Source organism: Peromyscus leucopus, chromosome 5 (assembly GCF_004664715.2).
Source record: "Peromyscus leucopus breed LL Stock chromosome 5, UCI_PerLeu_2.1, whole genome shotgun sequence".
Classification (NCBI taxonomy): Eukaryota; Metazoa; Chordata; class Mammalia; order Rodentia; family Cricetidae; genus Peromyscus; species Peromyscus leucopus.
The window spans coordinates 91,136,986-91,153,404 of record NC_051067.1 but is presented as its reverse complement, the minus strand read 5'-3'; the positions used below and the strand labels follow the sequence as shown (position 1 = coordinate 91,153,404).

Sequence of the window (16,419 nt, the reverse complement as noted above, 5' to 3'; positions counted from 1 at the left end):
AAAGCTGACTGAAATGGCGACAGGCTTGAGAGCTCTCACAAAGAGAGCTGGGGAAGGTGGGGTAATGCACGCTGATTTCCATGAGTTGGAAAGCTCTGGAAGGCGAGGTAACTAATATATTTGTTTAAGACTTTATTGAGAGAGAGAGAGAGAGAGAGAGAGAGAGAGAGAGAGACCCACATGCAAGGCCAGAAGGCATCATCTCTCCTAAAGCTGGAGTTACAGGTACTTCTAAACTACCCAATATGCATATTCTGGGAACTGAACTCTGGTTCTCTGCAAGAGCAGCCAGTGCTCCTAAGAACTAAACCATCTCTCCAGCCCCATAACTGCCATTTAGAAGAGCCATGCATGGGTTATTCAAATACTGCATCAGGAATTGGAGCCAATAATCCAAGGTATTTTCAAAGAAGTTTCCAGAATTTGGATATTTGCTAAATAACACCAAAAGAGACAGATTTCATAATTAGCCCTGGAGTTTTTCGGAGTCCAGACTTACACTTTCTGCTCATGTGCGCTGAGCTACCTATAGGCTTCTGGCATGCAGCGTTTTCAGGCGTCTTTGCCCAGGGGCACATGCTTTCCTCGGAATGGTGTGTTTTTCCCATTCCCACAACGGGGAAGCTTGCCTTAGCTCTTTCCACAAGCCCTCTTCTTCAGGACCTGCTGGTGAGACCTCCTTTCCCTGAGTCGGGTGCTCATATCTGTTGCTGCAGAATTGAATTGACATTAATTTTTGACTTTGGCCTACCACAGGGCCTGGGGTCCCAATAAGCCCTTGGGAATACCTTTGGGCCTCAGCTCTTGTGGGCACCCTTAAGTCCTGGTGTGCACCCTTGGTGGGTTTGCTCGCCTTTCTGCAAAAGGAAGGATTACAGGAAACAAAAGAGATTCTCAGAAGCCACATTTCAGGCCCAAGGATGTGAGTCGGGTTGTTAGGTCTACAGTTTGATGCTCAGTACCGCACATGTAATCTGGGTGTGCTGGCTCATGCCTGTGTTTCCTGTACTAAAGAGGTGGAGGATCCTGAGTTTACGGTTGCTCTGGGCAACAGAGTGAGTTTGAGGGAGTCTGGGATACAAGAGACCCGGTCTAAAAGAGGGGGAGGGGCAGCAAGATGGCTCCAAGGATAAAAAGCCCAATAACCAGAGTTTGATTCCAGACACAAAGATACCCCCACAAAAGACTGCTGGCAATGGCCGAGAGACAGCCGGGACTGACCTACTCTGGTGATGAGATGGCCAAACACCCTAGTAGTTGTGCCAGAAACCCCGTCCAAGGACTGAGGAATCTGGATGCAGACATCCACAGCTAGGCCCCCGGGTGGAGCACTGGGAGTCTAATTAGTGAGAAAGAGGAGGGTTTATATGAGTGAGAATTGTTGAAACCAAGGTTGGATAAAGCACAGGGACAAATAGCCAAACGAATGGAAACACATGAACTATGAACCAAAGGCTGAGGGTCCCCCAACTGGATCAGGCCCTCTGAATAGGTGAGACAGTTGATTGGCTTGATCTGTTTGGGAGGCATCTAGGCAGTAGTACCAGGTCCTGGGCTCGCTGCATGAGATGGCTGTTTGAAACCTGGGACTTATACAGGGACGCTTGGCTCAATCTGGGAGGAGGGGACTGGACCTGCCTGGACTGAGTCTATCAGGTCGATCTCAGTCCTCGGGGGTGGCCTTGATCTGGAGGTGGTGGGAAAGGGGGGTAGGCTGGGGGGAAGGGGAGGGGGCAGAACGGGGGAGAACAAGGGAATCTGTGGCTGTTATGTAGAACTGAATAGTATTGTAAAATAAAAATAAATAAAAAAAAAAGAAAAAAAATCTACGTTAGTCAAACTCTCATATTCCTATCTTCCAGTAATAAGTCGTTATATACCATTTTGGATTGGAGCCGTACTGGTAAGTGACATGAACACAGGAAGCAGACGGTTAACATCTTGAAGGCTCCCCAGCTCTCCAATACCCCTTTCTAATGGCACCTGTCTCTCGATAGCGGATAGCGACGACGTATCCTAGCACACATCACAAAGGGATCTTACCGTTTGTACTCAGACTGCTGCTGGCCTGGTCTTTGGGCCAGTCGGCTGCAGGTGGCTTCATCCAGCTGCTTTTGCCGGTAACTGCCTGAGTAGGTTGTCACCGAAGAAGCCGTCCAACGCGTCTCCTCCTGCCACAGTTCTCGGGCCTTGCGTCTGATCAGCTCGAACTCTTTAGAAGTGAGAGGGCTGAAGGGGAGCAGGATTTCTGGAGCCAGGTAGAAGAAGTGGGACATGGCTAGGAGAGGGCTGCTATGAGTTGCAGCTTTTCAAGCCCTGGGCATAGTGAAGCGCTCATCTCCTTCTAGTAGTAAGAAGCTATGACCGGGCGACCAAGCTTCTGAAATCCGACAGGTCACAGAGGGGAGCTTAACTGTCTTAGGTACAGTTACCAGGCAACAGGTCAAAAATTCCAAAAATACTACCTCCATTCCAAACACATGGATTTTCACCCACTTGTAAGTCATCCAACTTCTAGCTGTGGACTAAGAAAAATACTGCTTCATAATTATGGCAAGAAAGCACTAGGCAAAATTACTTGCCTATTGATACTATCTGTGTAAATAATGTAAATCTGAAAGATGGTGGCTTAGGAGATAGGAGCTGAAGATGAAAGAATAGTCCCTGAGGACCTAACCTCACAGAGCTGGGAAAATAACATTAGCTGTTTGTGATGTCAACAACAGGAGACTCAACAGTGTCTGTGAGTCACAGAGCAGTCTTATGCCTGCTGGTCGGGTGACAGGACAGCCATTCTGGACTGTTAAAAATAGCAAGGAACCCCGCATACAACCTCAGATTCTGATACAGTCAGCCCAGAGGGTTACCGTTAAAAAGCCAAGTCCTGAGCATTGTAAAGAATTGCCAGGTTGAGAATCACGGCAAATGCTGAGAAACCACAGAATTCAGCCCTGGACTCAGGAATCCTTCCTGAATAATTGCTCTCTACACCATTAGTGTTTGCCTGGCCACACTTCTCCAGCTCCACCAACAATTCTTCGGCAAATCAGAATGAAATCGAAGTTTTGTTTGTCCTTTACTTTGTCCACTCCTGGAGCAGCATTGCTCAGTTCTTAGCGTCTGTCCAAGCCACCCCTCAGTTCTTCCTAACCCTGGCTCTGCCTCAGGTGACTGCAGTGGTGCCGAGAAGCTGTGTTCCAGAAGAAAAGCTGCCTTCCCTGACTTCAGAAACTGAGTCCCAGGCAAACCCAGGAATCTGCATTTAAAAAATGTATTTTTAATTTTTATTTGTGTGTATGCACATGTATGTAAGCCACATGTGTGCAGTTGCCTGTGGAGGCCAGAAGAGGGCATTGGAGGCCCTGGAGCTGGAGGTATAAGCGACTGTCTGACAAGGGTGTGGGGAATAGAACTCAGGTCCTCTCCAAGAGCAAGCTGTTTGTACTCATCTCTAGAGCCTGTGCATTTTAATGTCATTGATCAGACGGAATCCATCTTTGAACACTGGGGATGGTGTTCTGGGGACAGGATTTTAGAACTTTTGAACTGAGGCTGCCACACTGCCTGTGTATTTCCTGAAAGTGTTGGCAAATACTGCATAACCCCTCAAGGGTTTTCTCCAAATGTTGAAATCTGGAACATCAGGACCTTTGTTCCAGGAAAGTTGGTAGACTGCGGTCCAGGCTGCTGTTTCTCCCGGGGAAAGGCCTCTTGGAGAAATCCAGATGAGACAATAAGATGGAGGGAAGACATGAGAGACAGGGAAGAGAGCAGATTGCCTGGCTCTCGTCAACCGTGTGGGGTCAGGGAGTAGCTGTGTGTGCCCTTGAGCCTTTGTTTGTACAAACAAAACGGTGGTTTTGTTGGAAAATGCTGCTAGCAATATGCATTGTTCTAAAATGGGATAGTAAACAAGGCAAACTGTGAAAGAGTATTTGTAGAAAATATTTTCAGATTTTCCTCTCAAATTACACGGCAGTCTATAAACAAATATGGAATAAACCAAGATCTTTCCAAATAAATCACCCTATAAGTCACTTTATTGTCCCTATCGTGTTCTCTATAATTCTTTTATTTCTTTTTTCCCTCCTAGAAATGATCAAGATATCATTTTAACAATTACATCCACCCAAAGTGGTGACATTTGGGCTGGAGATGTGCTCGAGGGACCCAGAAATAAACTCTTATAGCTCCAGCCATCTGGTTTTGACAAGAGAAGAGGAAATACACACTGGAAAAAGGATCGCCTCTTCTAAGCGATGCTGGGAAACTGGGTGTTGGTGTGCAGATGAATGAGGCTAGGTCTCTATGTAAAAATCTCACCTTGTACAAAAATCAAGTCAAAATGGATCAAGGACTTTAATGTAGGACCTAAAAGTCTGAAACTGAGAGAACATGCTGGAAACACTATAAGACACAGGCAGAGTCGAGGTCATTTGAATAGGAGTCCAGTGGCTGAGGAAATAAGACTTCACAAATGGGGGTGTTTTAAACTAAAAAAACAAAAAAGAAAATAAAACAAAAAAACAGTGCAGCAAAAGAAGCAGTTAGCAGAGTGAGGAGCCTACAGGAGAGGAGCAAATAACCCAGTCAATAAATGTTCAAACGACCCAAATAGACCCCTTTCAAATGAAGAAATACAAATAGCCAATAAATTCATTAAAAATGTTCAGCAATTTTAGACATTAGGGAAATGCAAGTTAAGCAAAATTGGAATTCTATCGTACTTTAATTGGCTACTAACAAGAAAATAAGCCAACAAATAATGCTGGCAAGGACGAGGAGAGGAGAGCCTTCACACATTGTTGGGGGGAGTGTAAATTTGCACAAGCTGTATGAAAATCAGTACGGAGGTTCCTCAAAAAAACTAGATTAGACCTAGTATTGATCCAACTCTCTACCCAAAGGATCAAGTCACCTGCACATCCGCACACTGCTTACAATAGCCGAGGTACACAGCCAGCACATGAGGTGTGCACACAGCAGGATTTCATTGAGCCATAAATAAAAGTGTCTTTTTTGGGAAAATGGATGGATCTGTATATCTCCATGTCAAGCTAGTCTCACAAACACAAACACACATCTTCTCTCACTTGTGGGATTTAGGGGTGAAAAAAAGATGAAATAAAAGTGTTGGGGGATTCAATCACACTGTAAACCCTGAGTTTGCATTTGCATTAACTAAATAAAATTAACTTTGGGTCAGGAGGCTGGGTTAGCATCTAGTTAACAGAAAGTAACCCTAGAGCATCAGAGGGCATCTGGGAGAGATGAGAGACACAGGAAGTAGGAGGGAGGGATTTGGAGTGGAGCAGTTTGTTTTTTGTTTAGCTAGGTGCCACTCAACCTCTCTGAGCTAGCAGGTTTTCACCTCAGCCTTTGAATCTCAAGTCTTATTTATAAATAGAATGATAGAGATTTAGGTAAAGTTACCTTTAGCAGAAGCAGCAGAGCCAGTGCCTTGGAACAGAATTCCTGCCAGGCTGAGCAGCCAGGCAGCTGCCAGAAAAGCAGGCCGGTAACTGTGGAGTCTGAATTGTTGGCTGAAAAAGCAGTAGATTAAGGCACAGCCACTGTGTCAAAGTCAAAACAACATATTATTGATAGGAAAGGAGAAAGAGCTGGTGGGTGGGAGAAAAGGTCGTGGGCATGGAGGACTGTGACCAAAGTGTGTTGTATGCACGTATGACGTCGTTACGACAAGCCCTTTACTTTGCACAATTAATATGTGGTGATAAAAATTTGAAACAGTAGTTTCATCTGAAGTAAGGGAGCCTTTGGAGGGCAAGCTTTGACCAGGCTTCTCTGAAGGGAACTGGTCAGTTTAAAGAAGTGTGAATAGGCATTTACCTAAAAGGTTCCATGGTGAGGAAAGTTTAGAACAAATTGGGAGAAACATTCTTAGCTATAGAACTTCCCAGAACTTTGGATATTTCCTGTGCATTGTGCAGCTTTGAAATGGAACTAGTCAAGGTCGTTTTTCGTAAGCCGGCTTGACCACAAGCTTCCTGGGAAGACATTCCCTGGACCGGCTGTGTCTGGAATGGTCAGGAACTGGAAAGTCTCGAGGAGTTTGTAGTTGAGACAATGACTTACTCGGGACTCTAGAGTATACACTCCCTAAGCCTGGCATGAGGAGGACCAAGGAGCAGTAAAAACACCAACAAAAAGGAGCGATAACACTAAGCATCAAAGCACCCATACATACCCACCCATGGGTCTGTGCCCGAACCCAGGATTCTGGCAGGCCCTTTCCCCCAAAACAATGCACGTACTGCTCACCATGTTACCTGATAATCAATCACTGGGGTGCTGTGGATATCACTCTGTATAAATAAAATGCTGATAGGCCAGTAGCTAGGCAAGAAGTATAGGTGGGACAAGCAGAGAAGAGAATTCTGGGAAACAGGAAGGCTGCGGGGGAGAGAGACCCTGCCAGCAACATGTGAAGATGCCGGTAAGCCACGAGCCATGTGGCAAGGTATAGATTAATAGAAATAGGCTGATATAAGAGTAAGAGCTAGACAATGATAGGCCTGAGCTAATGGCCAAGCAGTTTAAATAATGTAAGAGTCTGTGTGTTTATTCTATAAATGGGCTAAGGAACTGCCGGGGCTTAGCTGGACCCAGAGGGAAAGCTCTCCAGCTACACTGGGTCTATCACCACAGACTAGATATGTCAAGCTGTGTTCTCTGAAGGCAGCAACTCACTCATGTTGGAAGATGAGACCAAGGAAGCTCAGGGAAGGAAGACCAGGATGACTACATTTCCTGGGGCGGGGCTGGGGGTTGGGGGTGTCCTACATGAAGACAGGACTTCCATCTTCGCCCAGTCTGTGTCTTCCCCATGAATAGCCTGAGTCAGATCTGCCTGAGTGTGGCTCCTCTCTGAATCAGCTGACACATGGTCACAGAAACCATTAGAGTCTTTCAGTCATACAATGTAACTCTTGATTGTTGGACTAACGTCTTCGTGCCTACCAGCTGTGTGCCTTGGATATTTTCTTTTCAGTAGCTCTCAATGCCTGTGAGGTACCTGGTCATGGGAAGCATGGAGCTGTGAGCCACAGGAATGGATGGAGATAAAAGAGATGAACTACGAAGGAGCAGGAAAAGGAAAAAAAAAAGCAAACTGAAAACGTTGTGAGAAACAGGAAAGGGAGACCTTTTCTTTCTTTTTTGCTTTGCTTTACTGAACCTTATTTTTAGTTATGTTTACTGCTTGAAAACCAAAACTTCTTTATTTTTAGTTATTTTTTATTTTTAGTTTATTATTATTTTTAGTTATGTTTACTGCTTGAAAACCAAAATGAATTACAGATGGTACATAAACTATGGTTCCACTGTTTATGTAAAGAGTATATGCATATATATTTATGTTTAGGACAAAAAGGCAGAAGGCTAGATATGAAGTTAATACTTAACTGATGTTAAGTGGGAAACACGTGATTTTTATATTTTGTTCTGTTTTTTTCAAGGATTAAGAGCTAAAGAGCTGGTTTTGTTGATAGAGTACTTGTCACACAAGCATGAAGCCCTGAGTTCAGATCCCCAGCACCCACATAAAAAGTTACATGCACATACCTGTAACCTCTGCACTGGGAGGCAGAGACAGGAGGACTCTGGGGCTTGCTGGCCAGCTGGTCCAGCCGAACTGAGCAGCCCAGGTTCAGTCAGAGACAGTTTCAAAAGGTGGAGAACACCTGAGGAAGACACCTGATGACAGTCTCTGACCTCTAGGTGTGTGTGTGTGTGTGTATGTGTGTGTATGTGTGTGTGTGTAGGTCAGGAAAGGTGTTGGATGCCCCTGAAGCTGGAATAATAGGTCATTGTTAGCCTCTCGAAGTGAGTCCTTGGTGCCGAATCTAGGTCCTCTGAAAGAGCAGCAGATATTTTAACCACATCTCTCCAACCCCAATAAATCTTCTTTTTAAGGTAGTGCGATTTCTCAGATTCCTGGTGTAAAATAATGATGTCACATGTTTGGCATATCTCTAGCCAACAGTGCCATTTCTAGAATAAGGAGACCGATAACTTGATGAAGAAGACAGTCAACAGTAAGCAAGTTCCTGTGCTGTCTGTCAAGAGGACTAGTGTCGAGGACATATGAAGAACAGGTGTAACTCTTCAACAAGAAAATAAACAGCACTATGGCTAAGACTTCCTTGAATAGACACATCTCCAAAGTACCCCAATGGCAGTAAGCATGTGAGAATATGCTTAATCACCAACTGTCAGGAAACTGTCAATCAAAACTGTAGTGAGCCTGGTGTCTGCGGGTTCTATTGGTGAGGGTGAAAAATTGTGCGTTTGCTACATAATACAGTGTTGTGGGGTATGTGTACACTGTGTGAAGATGTATTTGCTCTGATTGGTGTAATAAAAAGCTGAATGGTCCATAGCTGGGCAGGAGGTACAGGCAGGATTTCCGGGAGAGAAAGGAAGAGGAGGAGGAATGAGGCTGCCCTGAGACAGGAGGAGACAAGGAGGGAGCAGGGTGGGCGGTGCGCGAGAGAAGGCAGGTGAATAGAAATGGGTTAATTTAAGTTATAAGAACTAGTTTAAAAAAAAACAACCTAACGCCGGGCGTGGTGGCGCACGCCTTTAATCCCAGCACTCGGGAGGCAGAGCCAGGCAGATCTCTGTGAGTTCGAGGCCAGCCTGGGCTACCAAGTGAGCTCCAGGAAAGGCGCAAAGCTACACAGAGAAACCCTGTCTCGAAAAAACAAAACAAAACAAAACAAAACAAAAAACAAACAAAAAAAACAACCTAAGCTAAGGCTGAGCTTTCAAATTAATAAGAAGTCTCTGTGTCATCATTTGGGAGCTGGCTGGCAGGACAGAAAAAGACTCATTAATATAGCATAGAGATTTCTCAAAAAATTTTAAAGTTGAACTGCCACACAATCCAGAATCCTACTTCTGGGAATTTAGCCAAAATAACTGAAAATAGGGTTTCACAGAAGTGTTTATTTGTACATCCCACACTAATTCACAAGTACAGCATTATTCATAATAAGCAAGAGGTAGAAGCTACTTAAATGTCCACTGACAGATGAATGATACATATGTAAGGAAACACTACTCAGGCCAGCAGAGAGGGGAACTCTGCCATTCACAGCATGGTCGGACCTCAGAGATAGTGTCTTAAATGAGACACGCTGGCACAGAAGAACAATGCGGCATTCGATTCCACCTCCATGGGGCGGGGAGCAGGAGGAGAAGGGAATTGGCTAGTGGGTAACTTAGTCTGCTTTGGCTGTTGTAACAGGAAACCTCAGGCTGGGTAATTTATAATGAGTAGAAATTTATTGACTTGCAATTTTGGAGGCCAGGGAGTCAAAGGCATAGGAGCCAGCATGGGGGAAAAGGACTTCTTATGCATCATTCCACAGCAGGGAATTAACAAAGGAGGGGGAGGGGAGAGGGAGACAGACAGGGGAGAGGGAGGGGGAGAAAGGGGGAGAGGGAAGGGGAGAACAGCAGTAAGAGTCAAACTCAAGGAACCTGTCCCTGTAACAGGCCAGAGCCCTCACAGCCTGATAAAACAATCCCACCTCTCCTTGTAGACAACGCGGGGTGGTTTGCCTTCTAAGTTTCCAGCTTCAGGATAGTTCAAAAGTTCCCACACCACTGTACTGCTCTTCGGTTTCAGTATTCAACAGACCATGGGATTTTAAAATATTTCGTTAAAAAATGGGCTTTGGGTCACCAGGCTTTCACAGCAGGCGCTTTAACTTGCTGAGCTGCATCACCAGCCCCCAAAGGAGGTTTCAGTGAAGACTCCCAGTACTGAAGTCAGACCATGCAAATCAATACTAGATGCCAGTGCCCAAGAATGCGGATAAAAATATGAGCAAAGAATGAGCATGGGTCCTTTAAGAGTCTTACAGATTAAACGCTTGGATTAAAGCATTCGATTCTTCTCATTCATTTGTTTATTAAGCGTTGCAGGGCTGGGATCAACCCCATGCTCTGTTTGTGTGAGGACAGTGACCTTACAGGAGCTATGTTCATGGTGAGTTCACTTTAGCAGAGTCCTTCAGCATCTAGCAGTGGTCACGCTAATCCACAATTCCACCTGAGTCAGAGGTGACACATTCGGATTCAGTTGTCACTACTACTGTTTCAAATTTTTATCACCACATATTAATTGTGCAAAGTAAAGGGCTTGTCGTAACGACGTCATACGTACATATAACGCACTTTGGTCACAGTCCTCCATGCCCACGACCTTTTCTCCCACCCACCAGCTCTTTCACCTCCCCTACCTCTGGTAGGCCTCCTTTTACTTCATCTGTTTTTCACCCCTAAGTCCCACAAGTGTGAGAAGGTGTGTGTGTGTGTGTGTGTGTGTGTGTGTGTGCGCGTGTGCGCGCGCGCACACACCTCATGTGCTGGTTGTGTACCCTGGCTATTGTAAATAGTGCCATAGATGTACAGGTGGCTCTGTTAATAGTGTGTAGATCATGGGGCTGGAGAGATGGCTCTGCATTTAAGAGCATTGCCTGCTTTTCCAGAGGACCCAGGTTCAATTCCCAGCACCCATGTGGCAGCTCACAGCTTTCTGATCTCCAGTTTCAGGGGACCCGACATCTTCACCTAGATATACATGTAGGCAAACACCAATGCTCATAAAATAATAAAAAATACATTATATAAAAATATGGTGTAAATCCTGAACACAGGAGAGGTAGGCCAGGACAAGGCATGGTTCTTGGTGGTTTATATCAAATGCATTTGACTTCCTGCTGTGCTCTGGATGAGTGTCCCCTGAAGGTTCTTATGTAACAGCTGAATCCCCCAGGTGGTGGCATTGGGAAATGCTGTGGGCCGTTAAGAGGTGAGGCCTTACGTTATTGGGGGGTACCCTAGTTGGACAGTGTGGGAGCCAGTCTCTCGCTCTGCTTCCTGCCTTGAAATCTGAATGCTCCCAGCAACCTGTGCTCCCATGACTGCCATCTGCTGCCTTTGCCAGTGCCAGGCAGATATGGGCACCACGCCTCTGAACCTCCCAAACTGGGAGCCAAATACACGTTCTGTCTTAGTTTACATCAGATATTTTGTTATAGTAACTCTTAGCTGACTAGAATACTTCACAATATTTTCAGTTTACAATGATTTTATTTGGATGTATTCTGACACAAGTCGTCTGGGGGACACAATCAAACCACAGCAGTGAATTCAGGTCATCCAGGATGGGGTAGCTCTGGAGACCTGCAGCATGACAATCTGTACATTTTTGTACAGGTAGTTGCATGCTTGGAAATTGTTGGGAATGGGAGTGTGTGTGTATAAACCTGGTTAATAGGCAGTACATTCACCTTAGTAAATTGTTTCCCATCCACGTGGCCTGGTTTCTTTTCTGTTGCTGTGATGAAATACCCTGCCAACAATCAGCTTGTGGGGAAAGGGTTTGTTTGGCTTAGGGTTCCAGAGGAGTAAAGTCCATCATATTAACAGGTCTTTCTCTGTCCCACAAACCAGCTCCCAAATAATGACACAGAGACTTCTTATTAGTTATGAAAGCTCGGCCTATAGCTTAGGCTTGTTCCTAACTAGCTCTCATAATTTAAATTAACCCATTTCTATTAATCTACATTCTATCATGTGGCATTACCTCTTTTCCATCTTGCACCTCCTATTTTTTCCCCGTCTGGCTGGCAATTCCACTTCTTCCTCTTCCCAGAGTTCTCTCTGTGCCAGGAAGTCCCACCTATACCTCCTGCCTAGCTATTGGCCATTTAGCTTTTTATTACAACAATCACAGCAACACATTTTCACACAGTGTACAAATGTCCCACAACACATCGTGGTGAGGAAGACATGGACACAGACAGGGAAGCCATGTGGGCAGGTGCAGGGAGCTAGCCCATCACATTGCATCCCCACACAGGAAGCAGAGCACACAGCAAGTGGGACCAGCTGTAAAACTCAGAGCCTGTCCCCAGTAAAGCACTTCCTCTACCAAGACTCCACCTCTTAAAGGGTCTACATCCTCCCAGGCAGCACCATCAGCTGGGGACCAGTGTTCAAACATGGGGGCACTTTCGTATTCAAGCAACACCATCCAATGGAAAGACCACTGAAAAAAATAGAAGAGTGCTACTTACTGCTTAAACAAATCACTCCATTATCTTCCAAGTGACTCAGGCGGGAGCAGATATCACTGCTACCTGGTCCACCCACAGACCTCAGAAAAGAGCCTTGCAAACCGCTCCTGATGAGTAAGTGGGAACCACATTCATACTTCATCTACATCTCCTCCACACCTAACTTAGACTGGGGTGGGCTCTTGATTCTGAAAAACCTCTCTTTAGCCTCTTCCTCAGTGACCTCCATTGTCTCCCAAAGTTGAGCAAGCCAGTCAGATTTCCATTAAGAATTTAAAATCTGGAACCATAGACCCAAAGTATTAAACTGTAGCTAGCTGGGTCTTTGATGGTCCATATGAATATCAATTATGAGTGAACCAAGTCAATTTTAGAACTGTACAGAAAAGAGAGAGAGAAACCATGACGGAGGCACTGGCGGTTCTCACCGACTGTTCTTTTAGGTGTGCGTTTCTGCAGTTTGAATGTAGTATGGCTGCATGTGGGCATGTCTTTGTTGGCTTTTGTTAGTTTATTTGATTTTTATCTTGTTTAGTGTTCTCTCGTGCTCCTGGATCTGTGATTTGACATCATTAATCTTGGCTCATTATTATTTCAATTTTTTTTATTCTTTTCTTCTTCTAGGAATCCACAACTTATATGTAGCATATTTTGTTAATGTTCCCATGGTTCTTGAATATTCTGTTCTGCCTTATCATCTTTTTATGTTTCATTTTACTTTATAAAGTTTCCAATTGACACATTTTCAAGCTCCCAGATCCTAGTTCTTGACCATGCTAGTCTGTGGACAGACCCATCGAAGGCAGTCTTCATTCATTGCTTGTATTCTATTTGTAGCATTTCCTCTTGAGTGCTTCATGAAATCCTATTTCTTTGTTTATGTCCAGTTTATTTTTCTCCACTAGATTCTTTAACGTATTAGTCACAACTATTTTAAATTCCCTGTTTGATCATTCTGATTTATGCATGTCTGAATCTGGTTCTGATGGTTGCTTCGTCTGCTCGCACTCTGTATGCTCACACTGTTTTTCTCTTGCCTTTCAGGATCTGTATGGTTAGGGGTTGAAATATGAACATACTTATGGGTAATAGGAACTGAAATAAACAATATATCTGTGTAACTAAAAGTTTTCCTGTATCCCGCCTGGCCTGCAGTCAGGACAAATCTCTCTCATGCACCAGTCCCACAGCCACTCAGACCCAAATTAACACACACAGGCTAATATTATTTTTAAACTATGGCCATGGCAGGCTTCTTGTTATCTAGTTCTTATATCTTAAATTAACCCATTTCTATAAATCTATACTTTGCCGTGTGGCTTGTAGCTTATTGGTACTTTACATCTTACTTCTTCTGGCGGCGGCGGGCAGTGTCTCCTCTGCTCTGTCTTCTTCCTTCCTCTCTCTCTCTTTAGAATGCCCTGCCTAACCTTATTCTGCCTCACCATTGGCCAAACAGCTTTATTTATCAACCAATCAGAGCAAGTTATTTTCACAACATACAGAAAGACATTCCTCCATCACTTTCCCTTTTCTTTCTAAACACAAAAGGAAGGTTTAAACTTTAACCTAGTAAAATTACATATATCAAGGAAGAATTACAGTTATAATATCTGATCTATTTGTATCTGACAAAATCAAAGAAAATAGCCTATCTACCCTATATTTGTGAGTCTAAGGTTTCATATCTACCTTATCTCTTATCATAACCAAAGAAAACCACAATTATAACTATCTAGTCTTCAACTCCATCAAAGACCTCATGAAGGATATAATATTATCTAAGTAAACAGGAAGTGCATTGTAAGCAACTTCCAAAACTCTAGAATGACAGAGACAGCTGGCTGCCTGGATAGTCGCTTAAAGTTCTTCTGCAATGTTGGGGCATCCATTTTCAGCCCACAGGCCTAGAGTCTGTCAGTCATTTCTCTCTGTGTCCTGCAGAGTGTCTGGCAGTTAGTAGTGGGGGAATATTTTTCTATATACTGTGAAAATATGTTGCTCTGATTGGCTGATAAATGAAGCCATTTGGCCTATGGCAAGGCAGCTTAGAGGCAGGTGGAAAATCCAAACAGATAGAGAGGAAGGAGAAAGATGAGCAGAGCAGATGCTGCAGCCGCTGCCATGAGAAGGAAGATGTAAAGGTACCGGTAAGCCACAAGCCATGTGGCAAAGTATAGATTTATAGAAATGGGTTAATTTAAGATGTAAGAACTAGATAACAAGAAGCCTGCCATGACCGTAGTTTAAAAATAATATTAGCCTGTGTGTATTTATTTGGGTCTGAGTGGCTGTGGGACTGGCGGATGAGAGAGATTTGTCCTGACTGCAGGCCAGGCAGGATACAGGAAAACTTTCAGCTACATGTCCGCGAAATCAACTTCAATGAAGGAAAGGCTTATTTTGGCTCCTGACTTCAGAGGACTGTCCATGGTCACTTGTCCTTGTGGCTTTTAGGCCAGAGGAGAAACAGACTGTAATAGCAGAAATGTGTATTTGAGAAAAGTCACTCACTTTCTAAACAGGAACTGGGGGCAGGGAGGCTCCCAATGTACTCTTCAAAGATGAAAGGTGCCACATGCTCCATAGTGCCCCTACCTCCCAACAGTAGCACAATCAAGCCTTTACATGTGAGCCTTCAGGGAAGATGTATGATGCAAACCACAGCTTTTCTCATAAGAAGAGAGCCAGCCTTTTCAAGCCATGTCATGGCTTTGGACAGAGGCCCTCCCCCTCATTCAGAAGGTTGAACTTTGACCTCTGTCTCTGTGTTTTTGTAGCATCTCCACATTGCAAACAAACCCCTATTTTCTTTAGTTGTCTTGAACAGACCAACCATGCAATCAAAAGGCCCCGGGAATGAAGTTTATTGCCTTCCCCAAGTCACAGCTCCCTCAGCTGTGAAAGGAAGTTGGGGTAAAATAACTTTAATAAATAGTGTCTAAAAGACAGCATGCTTTCCTATTTGCAGATGTGTCTTCACTGTAAGGGAAGACAAATGATAATCAGTAAGAAAGAAAAAAGAAAAATAAGTAGCCTTTAAATCTGGGTCAGGGGAGAGACTTTCAAGTGACTAAGAAAGTCACAGTCACACAGCTTGAACACGTGACAGCTGAATGTATAAACTCTATTTCATTGGTATGCTATCAATCATTAAACTTTTTTGTAAGGATCACATTGCTCTTCAGTGTTGAGGCCTGTACATGGTCGGCCAGCACCATAACTGAACTAAATCCCCAGCTCCCTGATCTTGCACCATAAGATAGCCCAAACCATTTATTTCTAAGGACCTGTTCAAAAGAGAACCAAAGTGCCTGTTCTAACATTTGTTCTGTCGGCCTGCATCCTACTTTTCTCTGTGACTACACATCTTGGGAACTGGTCTTTACCCAACTCCCAGTGTTTCTGGTCACTCATAGAAATCCCACACCTCGTAGAGACCACAGACCTTTTAGGTAAGCCAGTCTGAGTGCTTCCTTGAATTCTTCAGACTTGAATCTGTGGAGAAAGGGGACCTCTTTCCTCTGCTAAGTGCCTCAGGATGCCTGTCTTGAGCTGTGTGGAGAAACCTGGGAAACTGGAGCCAGAGGCAGCAAACGGGGATGTGAAGGAGAATCCACAGAACTTGTGTTCTTGAGGGTGCGTGTCCTCCCACCCTTCTCCCTGTGTGGTTAGATAAGCCAGCAGTTCATTCTGGTTACTACATGTGTCATTTCTAGTTGGGACTCCTACATGATACAGAAGTTGATAGGATGTGTTTTTGTTTTGTCTGAGGTTGGTTCCAAAGATCAAAAGTGTTATCTTCTAGCATAAGCAGAAAAGTCAACAGAAAAATACCTCGAGGCACTCTCCTGCAAAATGGCAACAGAACAGTAAGTTGAAGAAGTATGGACCTAAAATGAAAATACCAAGGACATTGCCATCTGAATCCCGTGCAGAGCCCCATTCCCTCTGTACCACGGAAGTGTCTATAAATGCAGACATCTGTCACTGAACTGACTTACAGAAAGAATAAAAGAGAGTTCATGAAGTGCTTACAACTTCTAAAATAGTACTATTCAAATCAAGTATGGATCATGCATCACTTTTAGGTACAGTGACTTGAGATTTATTTCCTAATACCTCTGATGCTCAATTTTTTCTTTTGTAAAATGGGGTGTTATTGTTTGCAGGGAGCTCATGATTTAACCTAAGGTGATCCTATCAGAAAATTAAGGACTGCCAGCCACTGAGCATTATTTGTGAGAGTTGGCTTGTATTTGTGGTTTCATGAGGAAAATTTTCTGCAGAGAGCAGTGAGGTTCCT

At 44.2% G+C, this 16,419-nt stretch overlaps 1 protein-coding gene across 1 annotated transcript in view; it reads right to left on the bottom strand.

Annotated features, from left to right (window-relative positions):
• Window positions 1-4,001, bottom strand: part of C5H4orf51 (chromosome 5 C4orf51 homolog) — a 46,176-nt gene extending 42,175 nt beyond the window's left edge. The window contains exon 1 of the mRNA XM_028892913.2: window positions 2,044-4,001. Within this exon, the coding sequence (XP_028748746.1) occupies window positions 2,044-2,276 (233 nt within the window). The 5' untranslated portion in view covers window positions 2,277-4,001. The remainder of the gene's footprint in view (window positions 1-2,043) is intronic.
• Between the last annotated feature and the right edge of the window lie 12,418 nt (window positions 4,002-16,419).